General features: G+C 38.2%; 2 protein-coding genes across 2 annotated transcripts; one reads left to right on the top strand and one right to left on the bottom strand.

Annotated features, from left to right (window-relative positions):
• Positions 1–4,927: 4,927 nt before the first annotated feature.
• LOC143891345 (uncharacterized) lies at positions 4,928–5,338 on the bottom strand. The gene has a single exon (XM_077395935.1). It carries the CDS (start codon positions 5,336–5,338, stop codon positions 4,928–4,930), a length of 411 nt encoding a protein of 136 aa, XP_077252050.1.
• Positions 5,339–13,905: 8,567 nt separating this feature from the next.
• On the top strand, positions 13,906–18,753 carry LOC143890374 (arogenate dehydrogenase 2, chloroplastic-like). The gene is made up of 7 exons (XM_077395020.1): positions 13,906–14,333; positions 14,625–14,793; positions 14,869–15,036; positions 15,762–15,844; positions 16,373–16,442; positions 16,548–16,622; positions 18,323–18,753. Exons 1-7 carry the CDS (start codon positions 13,951–13,953, stop codon positions 18,572–18,574), a joined length of 1,200 nt encoding a protein of 399 aa, XP_077251135.1. The 5' UTR covers positions 13,906–13,950; the 3' UTR covers positions 18,575–18,753.
• The last annotated feature ends 1,173 nt before the right edge of the window (positions 18,754–19,926 follow it).

Here is a 19,926-nt window from a genome sequence, read left to right as displayed (position 1 = left end):
GGTTGGTGGGGCCCAAAATAATCCCAGAAACCAAAATAACCCCGCACGAAACCCCAAGAAGGAAAAAAATATTCCCAAGAACCAAAAATAAGCTTGCGGAAGAATTTTTTTTCTTCCCAACAGTTCAAGCAACCTAACAAAGTTTATTTTTCCCACCATAGTCCGGTCAACCAAACATGGGATTTTTATTTTACCGGGATACTTCCAGGGAGTTTTTCTTCCCACCAATCTCCAAGGAAGCTTTTTGTTCTACAAAAATCCCAAGAACCAAAAAAATTCCGGCAAATGTAGAACACACCGCGTTTGTTGTTTTGATTTTTAATGAAGTGAGGAGACCGACTGTAGTGGGGTGACAATTTGGCTCACTGCATCTCCCTTTATAAGCTTCTGAGAGTCTCAAGATAAGCACGGAGAAGTTGACCTTCTAGAGTTTTGTAGAAGTTTTTGTTGAAGTGCAGAATTACTTAGACATCTCTAGAATTATGTACGGAATTCTATCTTCTAGATAGACATCTCTAGAATTATGTAGGAATTTTTAGAACCTTCAAACATATGTAGAGGAGTAAAGATTCTATTAAGTAAATATTTTGAGGTATGTAAATATTCTTAAAGAGAGTTAGATATTTTGTAAAGAATCTCAACTCAACTCAACTAAGCCTTTGTCCCAAACTAGTTGGGGTCGGCATATTTGGTAAAGGATGCACTGAAAAAAAATTCTTAGAATACTCTAGCAAAAGGAGTGTATAGAAAAGGGTTTAGAACCTTCCTCTTAGGCCTATTAATAAAAACAAGGTCTATATAATAAATAATCTATGATAAGAATCAGGTGTGAACAGAAGAAAAAATGGCGTATGTGCTTTTGCTTGTCTTTCTATTCTTCATTGGAATCAATCAAACCCGTGACTTGTGACTTTCTCAACCACAAAGATTTTATTAGTAGTTTTAGGTTTCTGATCGTTGTGATATGTTGGGGGATCTTACCTTAAATCGTGTGACCCCCCAATGTCTCTTCCACCTATGACCAAATCATGTGACTACATAGGATTTTTGTTACTGAGAAGGTTAAGAATATGGGCGAGGGTCTACTTAAGCAGTGGTCAAACGAGACTAGTCTGCATTATTCATTGTGCCAACTTTAGAAATACAGTAAAAGAAAGACAGTTGAAATGGTAAGACCGACCGAGAATGACATTTATAAAAGAAATCTTCTACTTTGCTTTATGTGAAACCATATATTTGCCCCATTCTTTTATTCGGAACAACCCTTTTTGGTTAAAATGGTAGTCATAAATAAACTAGACAGGACTGTCCCAAGTTTAAAAAATGGGCGAATATATCACATCCCTCTAGGGGTGTAAACGAGCAGAGCCGAGCCGAGCAGAGCCGAGCCGAGCCGAGTCGAGCAGAGCCGAGCCGAGCTTGGCCAGGCTCGGCTCGGCTCGTTAAGCTCCAAAGCTCGGCTCGGGCTAGAACCAGCCTTAATGAGCTTTTATTATATTAAGTTCACACCCCTCATCTTCCCTGGACAACCCTATCTAGTGTAATTCGACTACTCTTTTTACACTAGGGGGGTGGTCCAAGTAACAAATGGGGTTCCAAAAAAGAAGTGACATATTTTGCCTCTCCCTTTCACTCCCTGGACAATCATTTTAGTGTATATATTAATATATAACATATATATTTAAATATATAAAATGCTTAACGAGCCTTAACGAGCCGAGCCTGGCCTATCTTGGCGCTTAACGAACCTGGACAGCCGGCTCGGCTCGTTAAGCTTAACGAACCTGGACAGCCGGCTCGGCTCGGTAAGTTTAACGAACCTGGACAGCCGGCTCGGCTCGGCTCGTTAAGGACTCGAGCCGAGCTTCCGAGCCCGAGCCAAAATTGACACCCTTACATCCCTCCTTTGTTTCCAAGACACATTCCTGATTACTCTGGCCATTGTAATGTAAGATTCCACGCACCTAACACATAAGTCGATAATTAAGAGATAATCAATATACAATTATGGGGGCCATGTGTCCCAAAATAACGACATTAATTCCTTAACTAATTATACTTTGACCATATATTTTGAATCTTCTTCCTAAATTGGACGGCAAAGTTATCTAAATTTCATGTGTATGAGTGTATCAATCCAATGCCTTTGACCAGTCTATCGGTGCCTCTGTCATTCAATGTTTCACGTGATAGACAATTATCAAATATGGAGCAGTCTTATCTCCTTTATTGCCTTCCTCACCTTTTGTTTGGTTGGTAAGGTACGATTGAACATAGTCTTTTACCAATCGAGAGCTAAAGGCTCAACCCCAGATAAAAAAAGGGGACTTTCCTGAACATCACAAGCATGCTGAACTTTAAAATTCTGATGGGCTGCAATGCATTTGTGCCTGTATGGTCACACCCTAGCCTTCCTCACCTTTTAGTGTGTTACTCCGTAAGTTTGTAGGTCGAAAGTGGTTCCTTGTGTACCTCCCTAAATTTCACGAGGCTCGCTTTCAAACTTTTCCAATATTATTATTAGAAAGCATGTGTGTTAAGTGCACCTTATCTTTAGCTGTTGAACATAGCATAGGCGGTACACCATGTGGCAGCAAGCCTTCTATAGGGCACAATCTCATTATCATATAATGTGGCACCCCCACTATGGCATAGTGAGCCTTACCTTTGAGTGATCTGAACCATCCATCTGGTAGGCGTTGCTTTAGAAACCCTATGGTAAAAATGATCACGCAATCCTAACATACAATAGTGTGTATTTTTTTCCTTAAGGCTCAACATAAAACAAATTTTACGTCCATTTTTACATCGAAAGAAAGGAAGCCCAAATGTAAACAATTGCCTGTCTATAATTTTGGACTGACCATGTTCGACAACAAAAGATATAAATTATTGGATGTTATGACTTGATGATTGGAGTTATTATGTGGACATTGAGATCCAAAGCCACCGCCTATCAAGCCAATCAACCAAAGGTAAGATACATTGTGCATTGTGTTGAATATTATGCAAATCTAACCCAAGATGTCGGCCAATTTGCACTGATATGAGGTATTCAATGTTCTCTTATTAAAGAAGTTATGAGTATTTTAATCAGACCTTATATAATATCGTGATTAGGAAAGCCCTGTGAAAATGGCATTGTTGAAACATCACATCGAGTTCATTTCATCTTCAAAGAGTTCAATTCATCACATAACTTGCAACTTAAATGTTGATCATTAATTAAAGGGCAGTGATAAATCGACTCCCCAAATGGATAAATCGACTCCCCATGCGTCTATCTCTCTCCTTTTTCTCTCTCTAACCTGGAGGAGAGAGAAAGACACATGGGGAGTCGATTTATCACTCCCCTTAATTAAATCACTCTTTGCGATCCATTCGATTTTTTTATCAACCCTATCACCATTCATATTTTTTCTTATCAATGTATAGATTACCTTATTCACCAATGTTGTTACTGAGCACGATGTATTGTATAAATTAATAACAATTGATACAATTTTTCCAATGGTAGTTTATGTGATATAAGTTCTGTTGAAATACCCAGCAATTTGCACTTCAATTCCTTTTGTATAGCTTGATCATTTAATTCAATAAAGATAATTTTGGTGACAAAAGAATTCAAATCTTATTAGAAATAAATTCTACAAATTCCTTGCTTTTCTCCTATGGAGTCAGCACTGGAAACTGTCTCCATATAGATAGTTTTGATTGTTTGTGTGCGTGCACGCGTGTATGGGGCTGTAATAATTATTGCTCCATAAAATTATAATTTTTATATCTTATTACTTAAACCAAGAACCAACATTGTTCCCATGGTTATAATTTATATTCTTTTATTTTTAATCAATAAAAAAATCAGTAATATAAGATATAAGAGAGTCCTTCTTAAAAAACATTATTCAACGTACATACATGTGAACATTAACGTCGTTAAAAGTACATATGGTATGTAGGTACATATATAAGAAATGTTCTTTAGTCTCTTCAATGGAATCACTTGTGGTTGTCGCATTAGCCATTAACTCTTGCATGGCAACGGCACCAATGATAAATGCAGGCTGAGAGACTCCTATTTAGCAGTGAGTCCTGTGACAGTAGGAAGTCTTCAAGGGGAAGTCTTCGAGTCTTCTTCTTGCTAGACCGACAAGTATAAAATCGAGTGCATCAGAAATATGGGAAAGGTAAAGACAGAGTTAGACGAAAGAAGTGCTACATGACTTGGGGTAAGGACCAGGCAAGGGTGAGGGACAATTCATGTCTAATAATCCTTATTCTCTAGTACCTTATTTAAATTGCAGCCACTAGCAATATTAATTATTAGAGCCCAAATTGTGTACGCGCTAATGAGACGACTCATTTTGTTTTACACTTCTTTGATTGTCTCCTTGACAGCTTTTTGGGAATTGTAATAGCCTCTGACAACTAGTTAAAAATGTAAAATATATGGCATTGGTGGGAAGTGGCTAAAAATGAGATCATTTTTGCATGCCTCACTCGTACAAATGAGATCTCAAATTGGCATGAGACTTGGACCCACTACCTACATGATCGCCCTGTGATGACCCATCCAATCTCTCTTGATTGCAAAAGAAACAACGGAATCAACTCAATATAAATCATTTTTCAATATTGCTCTCCCCTTACACCACATTATTTGCACAAGAACACACTCCAGGGTAAAATTTTCCTTCATATCTTTAATATTTATTTCCATTCAACCATAAACCAAATTGAAAAGAGAGAAAAGAGCAACTTGTGAGAAGGTAAAACACCATATAAAAACTTAGTCCTTTTTCCTATCCTAATCATTCAAGTCTCAAATTCAAACATACACCACCAAAACAAGGCTAATGACATCAATGGCATCAAACTACAATGCCATGGCCACACTAACGGCTAATGAGAATGAAAATTCATCATTTTACTGGCCGGCGGCGAAGGCCTCCACTGGAAATGTCTTGGTGATGCCAGCAAGGCTCTTGAATTGAATTTTTCCCATGGGTGGGTCATCGACGGTGATCTCGTTAACTGGGGGCCACAGAAGGAGCTCCTTGGCCTTCACTCCCTTGAGCTTCTTGATTCTCTTCTTCTCAACGTAGCCGTGAATTTCAGTGTCATAGCTCACAAGTTTGCTAACCATCTTGAAATTGTGTTCCACTTTCTTTTGTTGTATGATCCACATGTATCCAGTGGCCTTGACGAACCCGACTTCAACTACGCCGGCTAGAGGGAGAATACCCAGAGGCAGCCCAAACTCTGCAAGGAGAGCAGTTGCCATTTTCAGCCCCTCTTCTTGACCCTTCTTCACAATTCCACCTTCCTTCTCTGCCATGGTTTGTTGTGTTTTAGAGGACTTTGGCTACTCTTTTTAGGTTATAGTTTGTGAGTTGGGAGGAAGTGTGGCCTTTCATTTATATAGGAGAGGAATAGGTGGAGGGGCCAAATGCATGGGACAAGATGAATGGAGGAAACAAAGGAAGATGACTTTGGATTGATCATCAGATTTTGGCTTCCGATCCTACTTTGAACCATCCCTCACTTTTTAAAGTGCAAGCTTGTCTTTTCTCTTTATTTGTTTAGACCTCGACTAAGATAGATTACGGTATTTTTCAAGTTCCAAACCGTTGCTAGCTATTTGTAGGGCTTCTTAGTTAGGGTCCTTTGGACATTCACTTTAATTGGAAGAACCCTTTGGTTGTTAGATAACTTAGCATGTAATTTCCTGTCTATTCTTTGAATGTTTTCTTCAATTCAACTGTATTGATGTGTGTGTGTGTGTGTGTGTGTGTGTGTGAGAGAGAGAGAGAGAGAGAGAGAGAGAGAGAGAGAGAGAGAGAGAGAGAGAGAGAGAGAGAGAGAGAGAGAGAGAGAGATTAATGTTTCATTACACATTCCTAAATTTACTAAGATATTTTAAGTTTTATCACTTTTAATTTCCCACAAACATGAAACATCTAATGGAGTATTAAATTATTATTAAACGAGATGCTAGGAAGTCGCCAATGGCACATGTTACGGTCCTAAGTGGGGTCTCCCTAGATATGGGACTAGGTGAGACCCTTCCCGGTATCGGAAAGGTTTAAAAGGCCTAGTCTAAAGCGTTACATGAGCTCTCGGGCTTTAGCTGTACTGGTTAGGTACATAACATTTGGTCTCAAAGCAGCCAATATGCCACATGTTTGAGTCACGGAAATGGCGACATGTGAGAAGAGTTGCCCTAAAAAAAAAAAAAGGAGAAAGGGGCACGGAGAGTGGGAGAGGGAGAGAATTAAGAGGACATGAGTGAGGGGAGGATGCAAATTGGCTGAAAGTCAGGGAGAAAGAAAAAGGGCAGTGATAAATAGCCTAGTCCCGTGTGGCTCCTGTCCTTTTAATATATTTGGGGTCGATTTATCACTCCCCAAGAAAAATTGTACTCAAATTTGAGTTTTATTTTTCCTATTTTTCAGTCATTTAGCACTATCTTGTCCCTCCTGTCCTTTCAATTTGCAAACTAATATTCCCTAGAAAAATTTCATGATCGCCAAACATGGTCTAAGTTTCCGTTTTAAATGTGTTTTGTCATTTGTTTTTGTACTTATGTTGCATTTTTTTCCTGGTCGATTCTTGGGCGTCAATGGGCTGGATCCAGTATCTATTCGGATGCAAAATTTTACCTCGAGCCAGACAGGACTTGTCAGGCCCATCGACACCTTTTGATTTATTTGCTTGCTCACGATTTTACTTTCATGGTCAATCCTCTTGCGTGTTTGGTCAAAAGATTGTTGCCGTTGAGGTGGCCGCCCCAAGTGGACTTTTAAATGTAAGCCCATTTTGAATAAGGGCTTGCTATTGATCTAGGAGCCCATGGGCCGTTTATGAAAGTGTAATGAAGGCTTGGTTTGACTTGTCAATGTTTTAAACATTGGCCTAAATGACGTCATCTTTTTTTAATAGACCTCACGATGAAAATGTGTTTTTATTTCGATGATTACACGAAGAACGTTCAATATGGGCTTGGACCAGGCTTTTTAGAGGTGCGAGCACATCTAAATATGGGTCCCACCCAAAAATATGATCAACATGTTAGGAACCTAACCATATCGTGGGGTTAGGTTGTAAACGAATTTGTCGATGGATATGGGCATTCGTTTACAAATTTGTGTTATAACCAAGGTTTAAAATTTCGATTTCGGTACCGGTTTCGGACTTCCGAAAAACCGAAATTTCGTAACGCTTTTTGTCTTTAAAAATAAAAAATGCATTTTCTCGAAATTTCGGCCGAAATTTGGTAAATGGCGAAATTTCTAATTTCGCCGAATACTGGTTTCGGTCCCTAAAACCATGGTTATAACTATTAATAAGTCTATGAATTTGTCCTTGATCCTTCTAAAAATACAAGTAAAAAAGGCACTAACATGTGAGAAACTCATATATAGACTTTGCAGATGCAAGTTTATTTTTTAGTTGGCACGTGGAATGTTAGGATGACATCAATGAAATTAAGGGGTTCCTTTCAGTGAAAGAAAATTTCAGTTCACGTTTTAAATATAGGCCTATTTGAATTAACACATTGATTGACGATATACAGAAAATATAAATGATTGGTCGACGGTAGTGCCATATATGCTAGTTTTATCCAAAAATGGTTGTTATCTCATGTTGGGGCCCACCATTTTGCACTTCATGTATTGATAGGTGGGGCCCACCATCTTCGCCTGAACCATGCATAAGGTGGAGCCCACAATTTACACCTCCTATTTCGATGCAGCGGGCTCACTATATACACCTCATGTTCTGCACCGCATAAATCATCTCCATAAGATGATCTTGACACTCCAATCTAATAGGCAATCCCATTATACGTTGGAGGGTTAGGATTATCCTATGAATATGATTTACGTAGTGCAACCTATTTATGTCGTGGCCCAACAAATGAACAGTTTGGATCATCCAATCAAGTGGGCCCGTGGTGTTTTTTTTTTTTTAGAGAGAGAGAGAGAGAGATTAATTTAGGTGACATTCCCTTAGCATAGTTGGGGGGCTTGTTAAGAGGGATTTATTAAAAAAAAAATCTATAGAGAAAAAAAAATCCCTAAGTTTAAGGGAGCAACTCTAATTTCAAGGGGGTCAACTTTAAGAAGTATCACTAAGATCACCTATATAGACTTGGAGAAATCCAAAATTTTAGGGGGGCAATTGCCTCCCCTCGCCCCCCTTGGACCCGTCCTTGGTTGGGACCATGAGTTCTGTAAGAGGGTGGTGATACTATATAATTAATTAAACAATTCAAAATTTGCGTGTGCCCTCAAAACCATATTATCTCGTGAGATATCTTCACAACTATTTGAGATTTTGAGCAAGATTGACAGCCAACGGGATTGAGCCTCTAGGCTCTAGCTCAATGTGGTCAAGGACTTGTTCTTCAACCCAGAGGTCAACCCAGAGGTCAGAGGTTCAATCACAACTCACCTACCAAAAAGAAAAGATTGATAGCTAGTGAGCAATCCTCATTCTCTGGCATTATATTTAGGGGACTAATATCCTCACAACCATGTTTGGATAATGGGGCGAACTCACCTTCTCCTACCTTGTTTAACTACATGTCAAAGGCTATTACAATTCCCAAGTAGCTCTCAAAAGCCAATTAGAAAGTTGTGAAGCAAAGTGATTTCACCCCATTATCAAAATAAGGTCGTTGGGATATCAGTAGCATACTAGACAAAAAGTTTTTGCTGGAAATTCTTTATATTACATAGGTTTTGAATGATCTTAAACTATCATGTTGCCTTATAATACTGTTAGGTAGGCACTTAAACTACAATGTTACCTCCATAAATGCTTTAATAAGTCTTTAAGAATTAAGACCTTTACTTATTTTTACACTTGAATACCTCCAACTACCTAACTTACCTAAGAGTAATAAATTAGTCTTTGTTAAACTTGAAGACACAATGGAATAAGTCCTCGACTCAAAATCGAATATCAAAATCTAAAAGCTCTCTTCTTTTGACATTGTGACAACTAACCAAACTGATTATTGGACTCAAATTATTGAGTCCAATGATCTGTTTGGGGTCCACAATCGGTTGTCAACAATCTCAAAACTAACAGGGCCTAATGTTCCATTAATTAGATAAAAGCCCGACAAGTTCAACTCCTAAACTATCAATATACAAAAAAATAATAGGATTATCCAATAAAGAAAACATCCAATCAACCCCCATTTCCTTCCTTTCATATTACTTTTCCCGCCATCTATTCAAATAATTACAACGTGAAACACGCTAACTTCGTGAGATGAGGAGGACCCCATCATGTGATAATTGCAAGAAACGGGACCATATGCATTACTGTGTTTTCATTTATGTTTTTACACAGGCGGGTAACAGTTATATGTTAATGTCCACTTCGAGCTTCTATCTAATTACCCAAAATTCAAAAAAGAAAAAGAAAGAAATTAAATAAAAAAACCACCATTAGGCATTGTTAATTGATAATTTTTTTGGGTTCATTCTCAGATCTACAGGTTGGGTCACCGGAGCCCACGATCGCAACCATGCCGTTAGATAAGCCATCTTCGGACCCCAATGGTTTGTAGCCGTACAGTAAAGTATTTTTCAAAAGTACAGTACGGACCAGTCGATAGGATGATCCGAAGCGTCTATTTGTGGGGCCACAACAGGTTGTGGAAACCTCTATAGATCAGAGGGTTGGGTCATCCTATGGAGGTGATTTTTTGTGGCACAACCTATTTATGTTGTGGCTCAACAAATGGATGGTTTGGATCATCCTCTCGAGTGAGATATACAGTAGCTTTCGAAAAATACTGGAATATACACGCCCACAGACCACATAAAATCTCTGACAAAATAAATGTATTTTATGTATGAGGAAGTCTAAACTGAAGGGAGCCCTTGCAAAAAAGAGGTGAAAGGGCACCATCATGTTTGACTTTCCAGCCGGTATTAATGCATGATGATGATGTGCGGCCAATAGGAGAGCCCTTTCACCTCTTCGTTGCAAGGGCTTCCTTCAGTCTAGAATTCCTCTTTATGTATTCTAGGGGGTTAACATTGGGCTCAGATACCAAATGTAAGCCGATAAGTGATTTGTTGGCATGCATATGGATCTTGCCAGAAGAGATTCTTAAAAATTTACCATCCAAAAAAAAAAACAAAAAAAACTGCTAAAAATATCATCAAGAATGAGGGTCTCGACAGTGACCTCATTTAAAAAAATATGAGGTCATACATACTCCATTTAAAGTTTCCACCCTCTTGGACGATATTTGCCAAGAGAGACGTCATGGATATTTGCCATGAATGCCCATCACGTCTCCTCTTCCTCGCTGTATGAGAACTTCCAATTAATGCACGTATCTTCCAAGCATAATCCACCACAAAAATGAGCTTTGGTCAGCTCTAGGCCCAGTTCTTTTAAGATTATGACAACCAATTGTGAGGGCCAAACCTATTAGTGGACTCAAAATTAGGTTCAAATTTGAGTCCAATAATCAGTTTTGCAATCACTATAGGTTGTTATAATCTTAATCGAACAGTGCCTTTCCATCTGGTGGCCTTGATGCAGGCCACCAGATGGAAACATTACATCAACTCCAGCTCGACAATGTTTGATTATATCAGATCTAGTAGATCTGACCGTTGGATTTAGGGTTTTTTTTTTTTGTAGTAGTAAGTTGGGGTTGAACCTGCAACCTCAAGGTTGATATACAAAGCCTCAACCATGGAGATGGATTTAGGGTGTTAATCTAACCCAACTACCTAATGATCAAATCTAACACCCTAAATCCAACAGTCAGATGTAATAGATCGGATATAATCTTAAATCATATGATCAATGTGATTTTGACCATCAAATGTAATCACGAAAAGACAAATATAGCAAACTGTTTTCATAAGACACCCCTCTGCCACCTATTTACGAAGGGCAATTAACTCTATAAATGAGAAGGCTGGCCTGTTTGGATTCCAGGAATTTTCTGGAAAAGTTTGGAAAAGAAAATATTTATAAAGTTTTCTACTTTGTTACACCCACAGAATAAGATAACATGAACCAATTGAATTCCATTTTTACTTAGAGGGACCTTCAATTTATGATGATATCTTTCTAAAGAGAATTTATATGAAGTCTAAAAAAGGTAGGTACGACCCACTTTTTTTTTATGATCGAAACCGTTCATCTGTTTGGGCACAACGTAAATAGGTAGTGCCCAAAAATCATTTCCATAGGATGATCCTAACCCTCCGATCATCTGTTTCTAAAAAATCATTTCCATAGAATGATCCTAACCTTCCGATATGAACCGATCTGAATATGAAGATTTTCAAGAATCATTTATGGAATCTTCTACAGATCGGAGGGTTATGATCATCCTATGGAAATGATTTTTTGGGCACAACCTATTTACGCTGTGCCCAAACAGATGAACGGTTTGGATCATAAAAGAAAAAAAGTGGGCTGTACCTACTTTTTTTAGACTTCACGTGTTTTCACGGCACCCTGATCATATAAGTTCTCATTTTTAAATAAGCCATAGCCATATACATTTCCCTCCGTATCAAGGGAAATTTTTTATGTCAGAGATATTTTTCTTGCAATGCAAAACTTTTGCCATGTCTACTAAAATATGTTATTTCTCCAAGAAAGAGACGGATTCTTCCGCAGAAATCTCGTGCACAAAACTATTCTCTACAAAATCTGTATCTCCAATAATTGTCCTCTGTCACCCCTCTCGCCTATATTACCCTAAAAGCCCTTATCATAGTTCTTGTGTTACTAAAATGCCCTTGGTCCACTGTTTTTTAGGTACGGTTTTTGGTAGCCGATTTAGCACCACAAATCAATCCTAATTAATACACGTGGTACCTTGTTGCCTACTTATACAGTTATACTCAAGGCTTAAAATTTTGGTTTCGGTACCGATTTCGGACTGTGAAATTTCAAAATCCGGTACTTGACCCGAAACTAATATTTTATTCAATATTAAATTTCGGTGAAATATTAAATTAATATTAAAAAAACATATTTTTTGGGTCCAATTTCGGTAAAACCGAAATTTCGGCCGAAATAAACGACCGTTTCGGTTTTGATGCATTTCGGTGTCGGTCTCCACTGAAATTTCGGATTTCGATCGAAATTTAAAACCATGGTTATACTTTCCATGCCATCCTTCTCAAAAAAAGGAAGATTTTGTCTAGGTAGAATTTTGCTCTCTCTCTCTTCTCGTTACATATATACATATCGGTAATGACACCCTCTCCCATTACTCTTATTATGAGATTGGCAACCAAACACTACTTAGCACTATTCTACCAGGTTAATCCTAGGTAGATCAAATTCTCCGTTCGGTTGCCGGAATTTTTTTCCTTCTTGGGATTTTTGTGGAACAAAAAACTTCCTGGGAGATTGGTGGGAAAAAAAACACCCCGGAAGCATCGCGGTAAAATAAAAATTCCATATTTGGTTGATTGGTGGGAAAAAATGCTTTGTTAGGTTGCTTGAACTGTTGGGAAGAAAAAAAAAACTTCTGCAAGCTTATTTTTGGTTCTGACTTTATTTTGGGCCCACCAACCAAACGTGTTCTTGCAGAAATTCCACAAAAGTCCGATGAACAAAAAAAAATTCCGGCAACCAAATATGTCTCTGCCTCCTTCCTATTACTACTTAAACCACTAATCCGGAAGGTAACTATCTGCGTCCAAACCCGCGGGTGTCCGCAATTTTTTTAACCCAAAAAACCGACAATATAATAACAGATGGGACTTTTAAGTCCCTTTACTTTGTGCAAATATATAAGTAGAAAACGCGTGTCCTTTTAAGTCCCTTTACTTTTACTGCCTGCATTTCCCACATGGAAGGAAGATCATTTCACACTTTGATATAGAGCTGGAGTAGATCCATGTGGTGTGGGTGCAAGAGTTTTTTTTTGTTTAAAAGGTTTGTCTAAGGCAATTTTGCAAAAAACTGCAAAAAAGCCATTTCGCGGCTCAGGTTTACCTGTTCTCTCTATTCTCTGCAGCAAAAATGAGCCCCGATAAATACCCTTTTGCAAAATTACCTTGACAATGAATAAGGGGCGATGATTTTTTTCATCCCCCTTAGGATTATGCGCCCCACTTTTCATGTGATTTGAGGTCAAAAAGAGTTAAAGTCTGCCACAATTCACGTGATAAGGGGGGCGCATAATCCTACAGGGGGTGAAAAAATCATCTCCCTAAATAATATCACCTTGTTCGTAGATCAAGATCATTCATTTTAAGGCCCCACTTCAAAGTAGGTTGTGCCCAAATATCTTCTCCATGATCCTAACCCTCATCACAAGAGGTTTCTTTAATATAATGTCTGGTTCCTCTAGAGATCGGATGGTTAGATTGTGCACAACTTATTTAAGTTGGTGCCCAACAAATGAATTGTTTGAGGAGATGATATCAGTAATCATGTTTTAATAATGGCAGAATGCCAGCTTGTCTTTTCTTTCTTTTCTTTTTTTTAATAGGCTTGTGAGAGCCTTTGGGAGCTGTAATAACATTTAAAAGGGTTAGTGCAAATATCAAAATATGGTTGTGCTGATATCATTTCCCATAATTTGAATTTTGAAGAAGGTGAGCCCCTCTGGAAGGTTAGGTAGGATCATGGAGAGTTACTAGGATCTTATTATGGAGACAAGATAACAAGAAAATCATTCATATCAAACCATCCCAATTCTCCAATCAATTGCGAACAAATGGTCTGGATTCAAATTCAACGATCGAACGGTTATGATTATTTTTTGAATTGGGTGACTTTCACATTATGTCCTTCTAGCAAAGGGCATCTTTGTGTAATTACACCTAAAAGTGAGGGTAACTATATACACATGCCCAACATTTCCTTGCATAAATAGACCACCCTTGAAACACTTTGCAATGCATCTCTAAAAGGAAGGCTGAAGTGGTAGCAGAAATGGCGTCCCTCCATACCTGCCACTACAAAGCCAACCTCTCCCAAACTCAACCAAACTTACCTCAAAAGCTAGCCCCTTCCACTAACACGTCTATTTTCTCTAAACTCACCCCTTCCGAGCTCAATTCAGCCAAATTTAGCAAGCTAGAGCGCAAATCTCTAACGATGAGGCGAACCCAGATCTTGAATCACATCGAAAGATCCTCTGAACCACTGTTGTCACCTACCACACAACAACAGCCACTCAAGATCGGAATCATTGGGTTTGGAAACTTTGGTCAGTTCATAGGAAAGGCATTCAGGAGACAAGGTCACGTAGTTATCGCAACTTCTCGATCCGATTACGGCGAGTATTGCAAGCAAAACGGCATCGAATTCTACCAGTGAGTTACGTTGGTTTGATCTTAGATTAAGAATTCCTCATGGAGTGGAATAATCTTGTACGTTTGCTTCATTATTTTTACTTAATGCATATGGGTATTTCCCCATAAACCTTCACGTGGAGGATATACACGTGGAGGATATAGTTTAAGGGGTTGGGCCTGTAGCTCAATGAATGGTTGAGGCTTTGTTTCTCAACTTTTAGATCACTACCTACCAAAAAAATCCTCATATCTATTGATAAAAGATAATTATTGTCCTTTACGTGACATTCAGTCGTGGCATTTTTATAGAACCGTTGATGGGATGTGTGAAGAACAGCCGGACATCATACTAGTCTGCAGTTCCATTCTTTCTACGGAGTCTGTGATCCGTGGAATCCCCATGAACAAGTTGAAGCCGGAAACGATCTTCGCCGATGTGCTATCGGTCAAGCAATTTCCTAGGAACCTTTTTCTCGAGGTAAATGCAAATTTTTTTTGGTAAATTTGTTTCCTCATTTAATTTGAGTGGAATCAAGAAACTATGGGTTTCCAGGTTCTTCCACCGGAGTTTGGGATTGTGTGCACCCATCCGATGTTTGGACCAGAGAGCGGAAAAAACAGCTGGGCAGGATTGCCTTTCGTCTACGACAAGGTCCGAATTGCAGATAACAATGTCCAAGATCAAAAGTGCAAGCAGTTGTTAAGCATTTTTGAACAGCAGGTTAGCTATTTGCTTAATAGAAGTGTGTCTTTAATTAAGAATATAGTGAGCTGATATAAAAACTCATATATTAAAAGTCCTCTTCTTTTCTCTTGGTAACAGGCCTTGTCAGTTTTGAAGAAATGATATCAGCACCACTCTGTTTTAACAATGCACAAACCTAGCTTTGTCTTTTCTTTATTAAATGGCTTTTGACCGCTTTTTGGGAACTACAATAATCTTTGACAGCTCTTTATATTATAAAATACAAGCAAGAAAGATGTGTGGTAATAAAAGTCTAAAACTAGGGATGAAGGAGGAAATGATCAGGTGGCCCTACTACTACTTCTTTTCTTTTTCTTTTTTTGGGCAAGCTGGGGTTAGGCCCTCCCCGATATATTAAGAAAAAAGCATATTACAATCATTCATAGAGGGACCCCAAGGAGTCAGAGGACAAGACTTCTACAAGGGAGGTATAGAGGTAGCCCTACTTAAATCCCCCAAAAAAAGACAATTTAGGACTATGCCCTATTTGTAATTTGATTTTGACAAAATATCCATTATTTATAAATTCCCACGCATACTAAAAAAGAGTATATTGAATCCCATCGATAAAACAACAAAATTGCCACCTATACAAGTACATGTCTCACCATGTAGTGAATTTTATCCTATATTTTTATCCATTTATTTAAGATTTCTTACAATTAATGGCTTACAATTAATGGTTGTAATGGATTTTCTAGGGTTGCCGAATGGTTGAAATGTCGTGCGAAGAACATGATCGGCATGCCGCTGGCAGTCAATTCATCACTCACACCATTGGGAGGTAAAATTAGAAAAAAAAAAAAAATTGAAATCTTTTATACTTTAATACTCCCCCGCACGTGTGGCCCACTTAGCAAACACGTGGCACATGTGGTCTTACTTTGGGCTGATCAACGCATGTGGATTTTTGCTATCCAGAGGGGGTTTGAATTCGAGACCTTTGGCTCGGATACCATGTTAACTAACCAACTTCTCCAGTAGCTTAAGCTTTTGGAGAAAGGCATTATTTGTCTTTTATACTTTAACAAAATCATGTTATAATGAAAGGATTTTAACTAGAATTTATGAAATAGAATGATGTTCACATGCCCTAGTTATGATAGGTATACCCCTTCTCTTTCTTTTAAAACTCATTCATAGAGGGGGGTGTAATTATCAGTTCTCCTATAATATGGTAGCCATGGCATCCAAACATCTTGCAATTTCAAAGGAAAACTTATTTAATTCTTAAATAAGTGGATCTAAATATGTGATTTTCTATCATGGTATCTTACTTAACATAATAATATATTTTGTTATTTTATTGCAGGATATTATCCCAGCTCGAATTAGAATCCACACCCATCAACACAAAAGGATACGAGACCCTCCTGCAACTAGTAATTGAAAATTTCCGAAATTTCACATTTCCACCACCACCCATGTGGAGTACTTACTCCTCACCTACACTCATAATATTTTCTTTAATGTCTTTATTCTTGCAGACTGAAAATACCGTGAGTGACAGCTTCGATCTGTATTATGGACTCTTCATGTACAACGTCAACGCCACGGAGCAGGCAAGATCCTTCACCATTCATCTATTATTATTAATTAGCAGCGCTCTCTATTAAAGATTTTGCTCTAGGGTTGGTAGAAGACATGGAATTTATTTGGGCCGAAGTGTTCCTCCATATGATATTAGAAAAGAAAATCACCCACCCCAGTTACACCAGTTTTTCAACAGAGGTAGTGGGCGTTGAGATCCAGGGAAAAGAAAATGATGGAAAATAATATTTTGCATGGAAAAGCTGGATGAAAATAAATTCCACGTTCTAGTAGGTCTGTAGTTTTGCCCATCGGTAGGGGTCCCCGCTAAACCCCAGCTTACCCATCAGAGAAAAGAAGAAAGAGGTTTGTAGTTTTGCTTGAAAACCCCAGCTAGTTTGGGAGAGAGGCTTGTTTGAAAACAAGGATAAAAACAAACGATTTTGGAAACAAGGAAAAAAACAAAATTTTGGAAAAAGATTCCTCGGAAAATGAGTTTACCCTAGAAATTTTCAATAGAGAAAATTCCAAAAAAATTCCCCTATCCCAAAGTTGGTAACCAACACATGCCCTAGATGTTGCAAAAAGATATAAAAGAAGCCTCGACTGTGACAGTAGTGTAGGGTACAATGATTAGTTTACAAGTCACTGTGTTTTGAAATACAGCCTTTAAAAAAGGAGTTTCTTTCCGCCTGTGGCCGACCAGGGCTCATTCTAATATGTGCCATGAAATGTTCTTTCTTAACGGGTTTATTTTTGTGCCAGGAAATGTTAAATGAAAAAGAGGGGTGTAAATTATTAAATGAAATGGGTAAAAATCCTGTTAATTTTCCTTTTTTTAACAAGAAATAAAGTTGAGAGAGATGATCATTCAGAGTTTTGTTTTCCTTTTTTAAGATTTCATTTTCTTGAATAATCAAATTATAATTGCATTATCTTGCAAAATTCTATTTTGCTCCGTCAATTCATTATTTTTGGAAAACATGGAATCATAATCATTTTTTAAACAACTCTTTTAAAATATTAGCAAGAGATTTTCTAAGAGTTTTGTTTTTAGAAATTTGTTTTCCTAATGCTTCAAATAACTTACCATATGAGACTTCATCATATTATTATGAGATGTGCTAGAATCCCAAAACCGAAATTTCCCGAAATCCCATTTTTTGCTAAATACCAAACTTCGACCAAAATTTCGGAATTTTCGGTGGGGACCGAAATCCGAAATTTCAGATTTCGGTGGGGACCGAAACCGATATTTCCCAAAATCCCATTTTTCGCTAAATACCAAACTTCGACCGAAATTTCGGAAATTTCATTTTTGGGGCTTTTTTTAAAAAAATAAAAATAAAATTGTGACAAAATTTCAGAATTTCTGTCTGAAATTTCGAAATTAATTAAATACTCCTTTTTAATTTCTTACCAAATTTCGACCGAAATTTCGGAATTTCCCGAGGACCGAAACCGGTACTTTAAACCATGCTAGCAATATCATTTTCACCCAATCCCATGAAACAAAACATGTTGATCATAACTCATAAGTACATTCAAATTCAGTCCAAATATTTTGAGCCGCTTCACATGAATCATTTAAAGCCATAAATAGATAGAAACAATTGCTATTTTTTTGGTTTAGGAGTTTTCGTTCTCCATTAAATTTTTTAGTACGTGTCACGGAATTACCTCTTCTCGATATGGTGGCCTGATCAAACACTTGTGTCGTCATGGAATGCAGATTGACAATCTGGACAGAGCGTTTGAGACAGTGAAGCAGAAGCTATTTGGGAGGCTCCATGATATCCTGAGGAAGCAAATTGTAGAGAGGGTTCCAATGCAAGGGACATCACCCAAGACAAGGGAAAATCCTTACTTCTTGCCCAACAATGAGAAAATGAAAGATCTCTCCTCCTTTGCCAGGCCCTTTCCTCAACAGCCCAAAACAGATGGGCTCGCTTCAATGCCTAAAGAGGCTCAAGCGGCTAGGTAGATTAAAATAGTAAAACTAGCTTAAGCTACACGACATTTATTGAGATGTTTTTTATCTTCTTTTTTCTCACTTGTCTTTCAATTTCATGGGTTTTTTGCCCATCTACACTTTGCTTCAATCAATCGCTATCGTTATGTTATTTCCTGCAAATAATAGTGGGATCTATTGATTGGTCTTTACATGTGATGTGGATTTTGAGGGAGATCAGGAAGGTAGTTGCCGTTGGGGTGTTCTTTTTTTTTTAGAGCTGCTAACAAAATAGGATCCCATTTTGCTTTGAAGAGGATCCTACACAAGAGAGAGAGATAGCACCAACAGGAGTGCCACAAGAAGAAGATATCTTTTTGCTGCATCACTGGATCCTATGGATTCTAGCATGCGCTGGGTGATCTTACAAGAGGAAGAAGAGAATGGCGCAAAATATGTACTTTGATTTTCCTAATATTTTATGAGAGACACGGGAAAAAGAATAAAACAGAAATGAATGACATGACGCCAGAAAAAAAAAGAAAAAGAAATGGATAGACGTATTCGTGAAAAAATTTCAGGCGATCACGTTGGTTAGAAAGTAGTCCAGGGTGCCTAAGGAGAGGTAGACTGTCTTTCAATAGCCATCTATGATTTCGAAGAGAGAGAGAGTTTTCCTCACAAAAGATGTGAAAAATAACACCCGGGAAATCAGCTGGTAGCCTGGTACATCGATTGATAGTTGACAAGGCAAATTCCTTCTTCAAACTTTTTTTTGAAAATTGACAATTTATTAAATATTAACTGGGATAAGTTGTCCCCTCCATATTACAAAAATGGATCCAACATCCAACATCCAAGAACACTCCTCTAAGGAATTACAAAGGTTTAACAACTATCATTTCCTCCCTTAAGACTCCTACTTTAGCTAATCCATCCGCCTCCTCATTTGCCGATCTCTGCCGGTGCTCAATTCTAAGGTCCAGCAACCTTAAAAGATCAAGAATTTATGCTATCAAGTCTTGAAGGCGCCAGGGCCCTTTTGAAGTACTCGAAGCCCAACTCACCCCACCGCATTTGTTGAGTCCCCTTCTACTATTAAAGGTCCTAGATTATTCTTGTATGCCCATCACAAACCAAAACGAAGAGCCTTGATTTCCACCTCATTCGCATCACAAATCCCAACTGGACCCTACAAAGACATAATAGTAGTTTGTTTATCGTCCCTGATTAAGCCCCCAATTCCTGCCCTCCCTGGGTTCCCTATCGAGCTCTCGTCGAAAATGAGTTTGAACCACCCACTATCGAGCTCCCGTCGAAATTCCTTCTTCAAACTATCACCGAGAAAAATGTGATTTTTCTTGCAACCAAACAGGAATTAAGAA

This window comes from Tasmannia lanceolata, unplaced genomic scaffold (genome assembly GCF_043159265.1).
Source record: "Tasmannia lanceolata isolate RefF3 unplaced genomic scaffold, GAP_Taslan_0.1 ptg000013l, whole genome shotgun sequence".
NCBI classification, from domain to species: Eukaryota; Viridiplantae; Streptophyta; class Magnoliopsida; order Canellales; family Winteraceae; genus Tasmannia; species Tasmannia lanceolata.
Note: the sequence above shows the minus strand (reverse complement) of the source record. Positions and strands in the feature narration are given on the sequence as shown.

What these genes read in the sequence shown, in the direction of transcription:
- LOC143891345 (XM_077395935.1), bottom strand. Translation starts at nt 5,338, where the DNA reads ATGGCAGAGAAGGAAGGTGGAATTGTGAAGAAGGGTCAAGAAGAGGGG.
- LOC143890374 (XM_077395020.1), top strand. Translation starts at nt 13,951, where the DNA reads ATGGCGTCCCTCCATACCTGCCACTACAAAGCCAACCTCTCCCAAACT. An exon ending in AACGGCATCGAATTCTACCA is followed by an intron (nt 14,334 to 14,624) that starts GTGAGTTACGTT and finishes GCATTTTTATAG; the next exon opens with AACCGTTGATGGGATGTGTG. An exon ending in ACGAGACCCTCCTGCAACTA is followed by an intron (nt 16,443 to 16,547) that starts GTAATTGAAAAT and finishes TTATTCTTGCAG; the next exon opens with ACTGAAAATACCGTGAGTGA.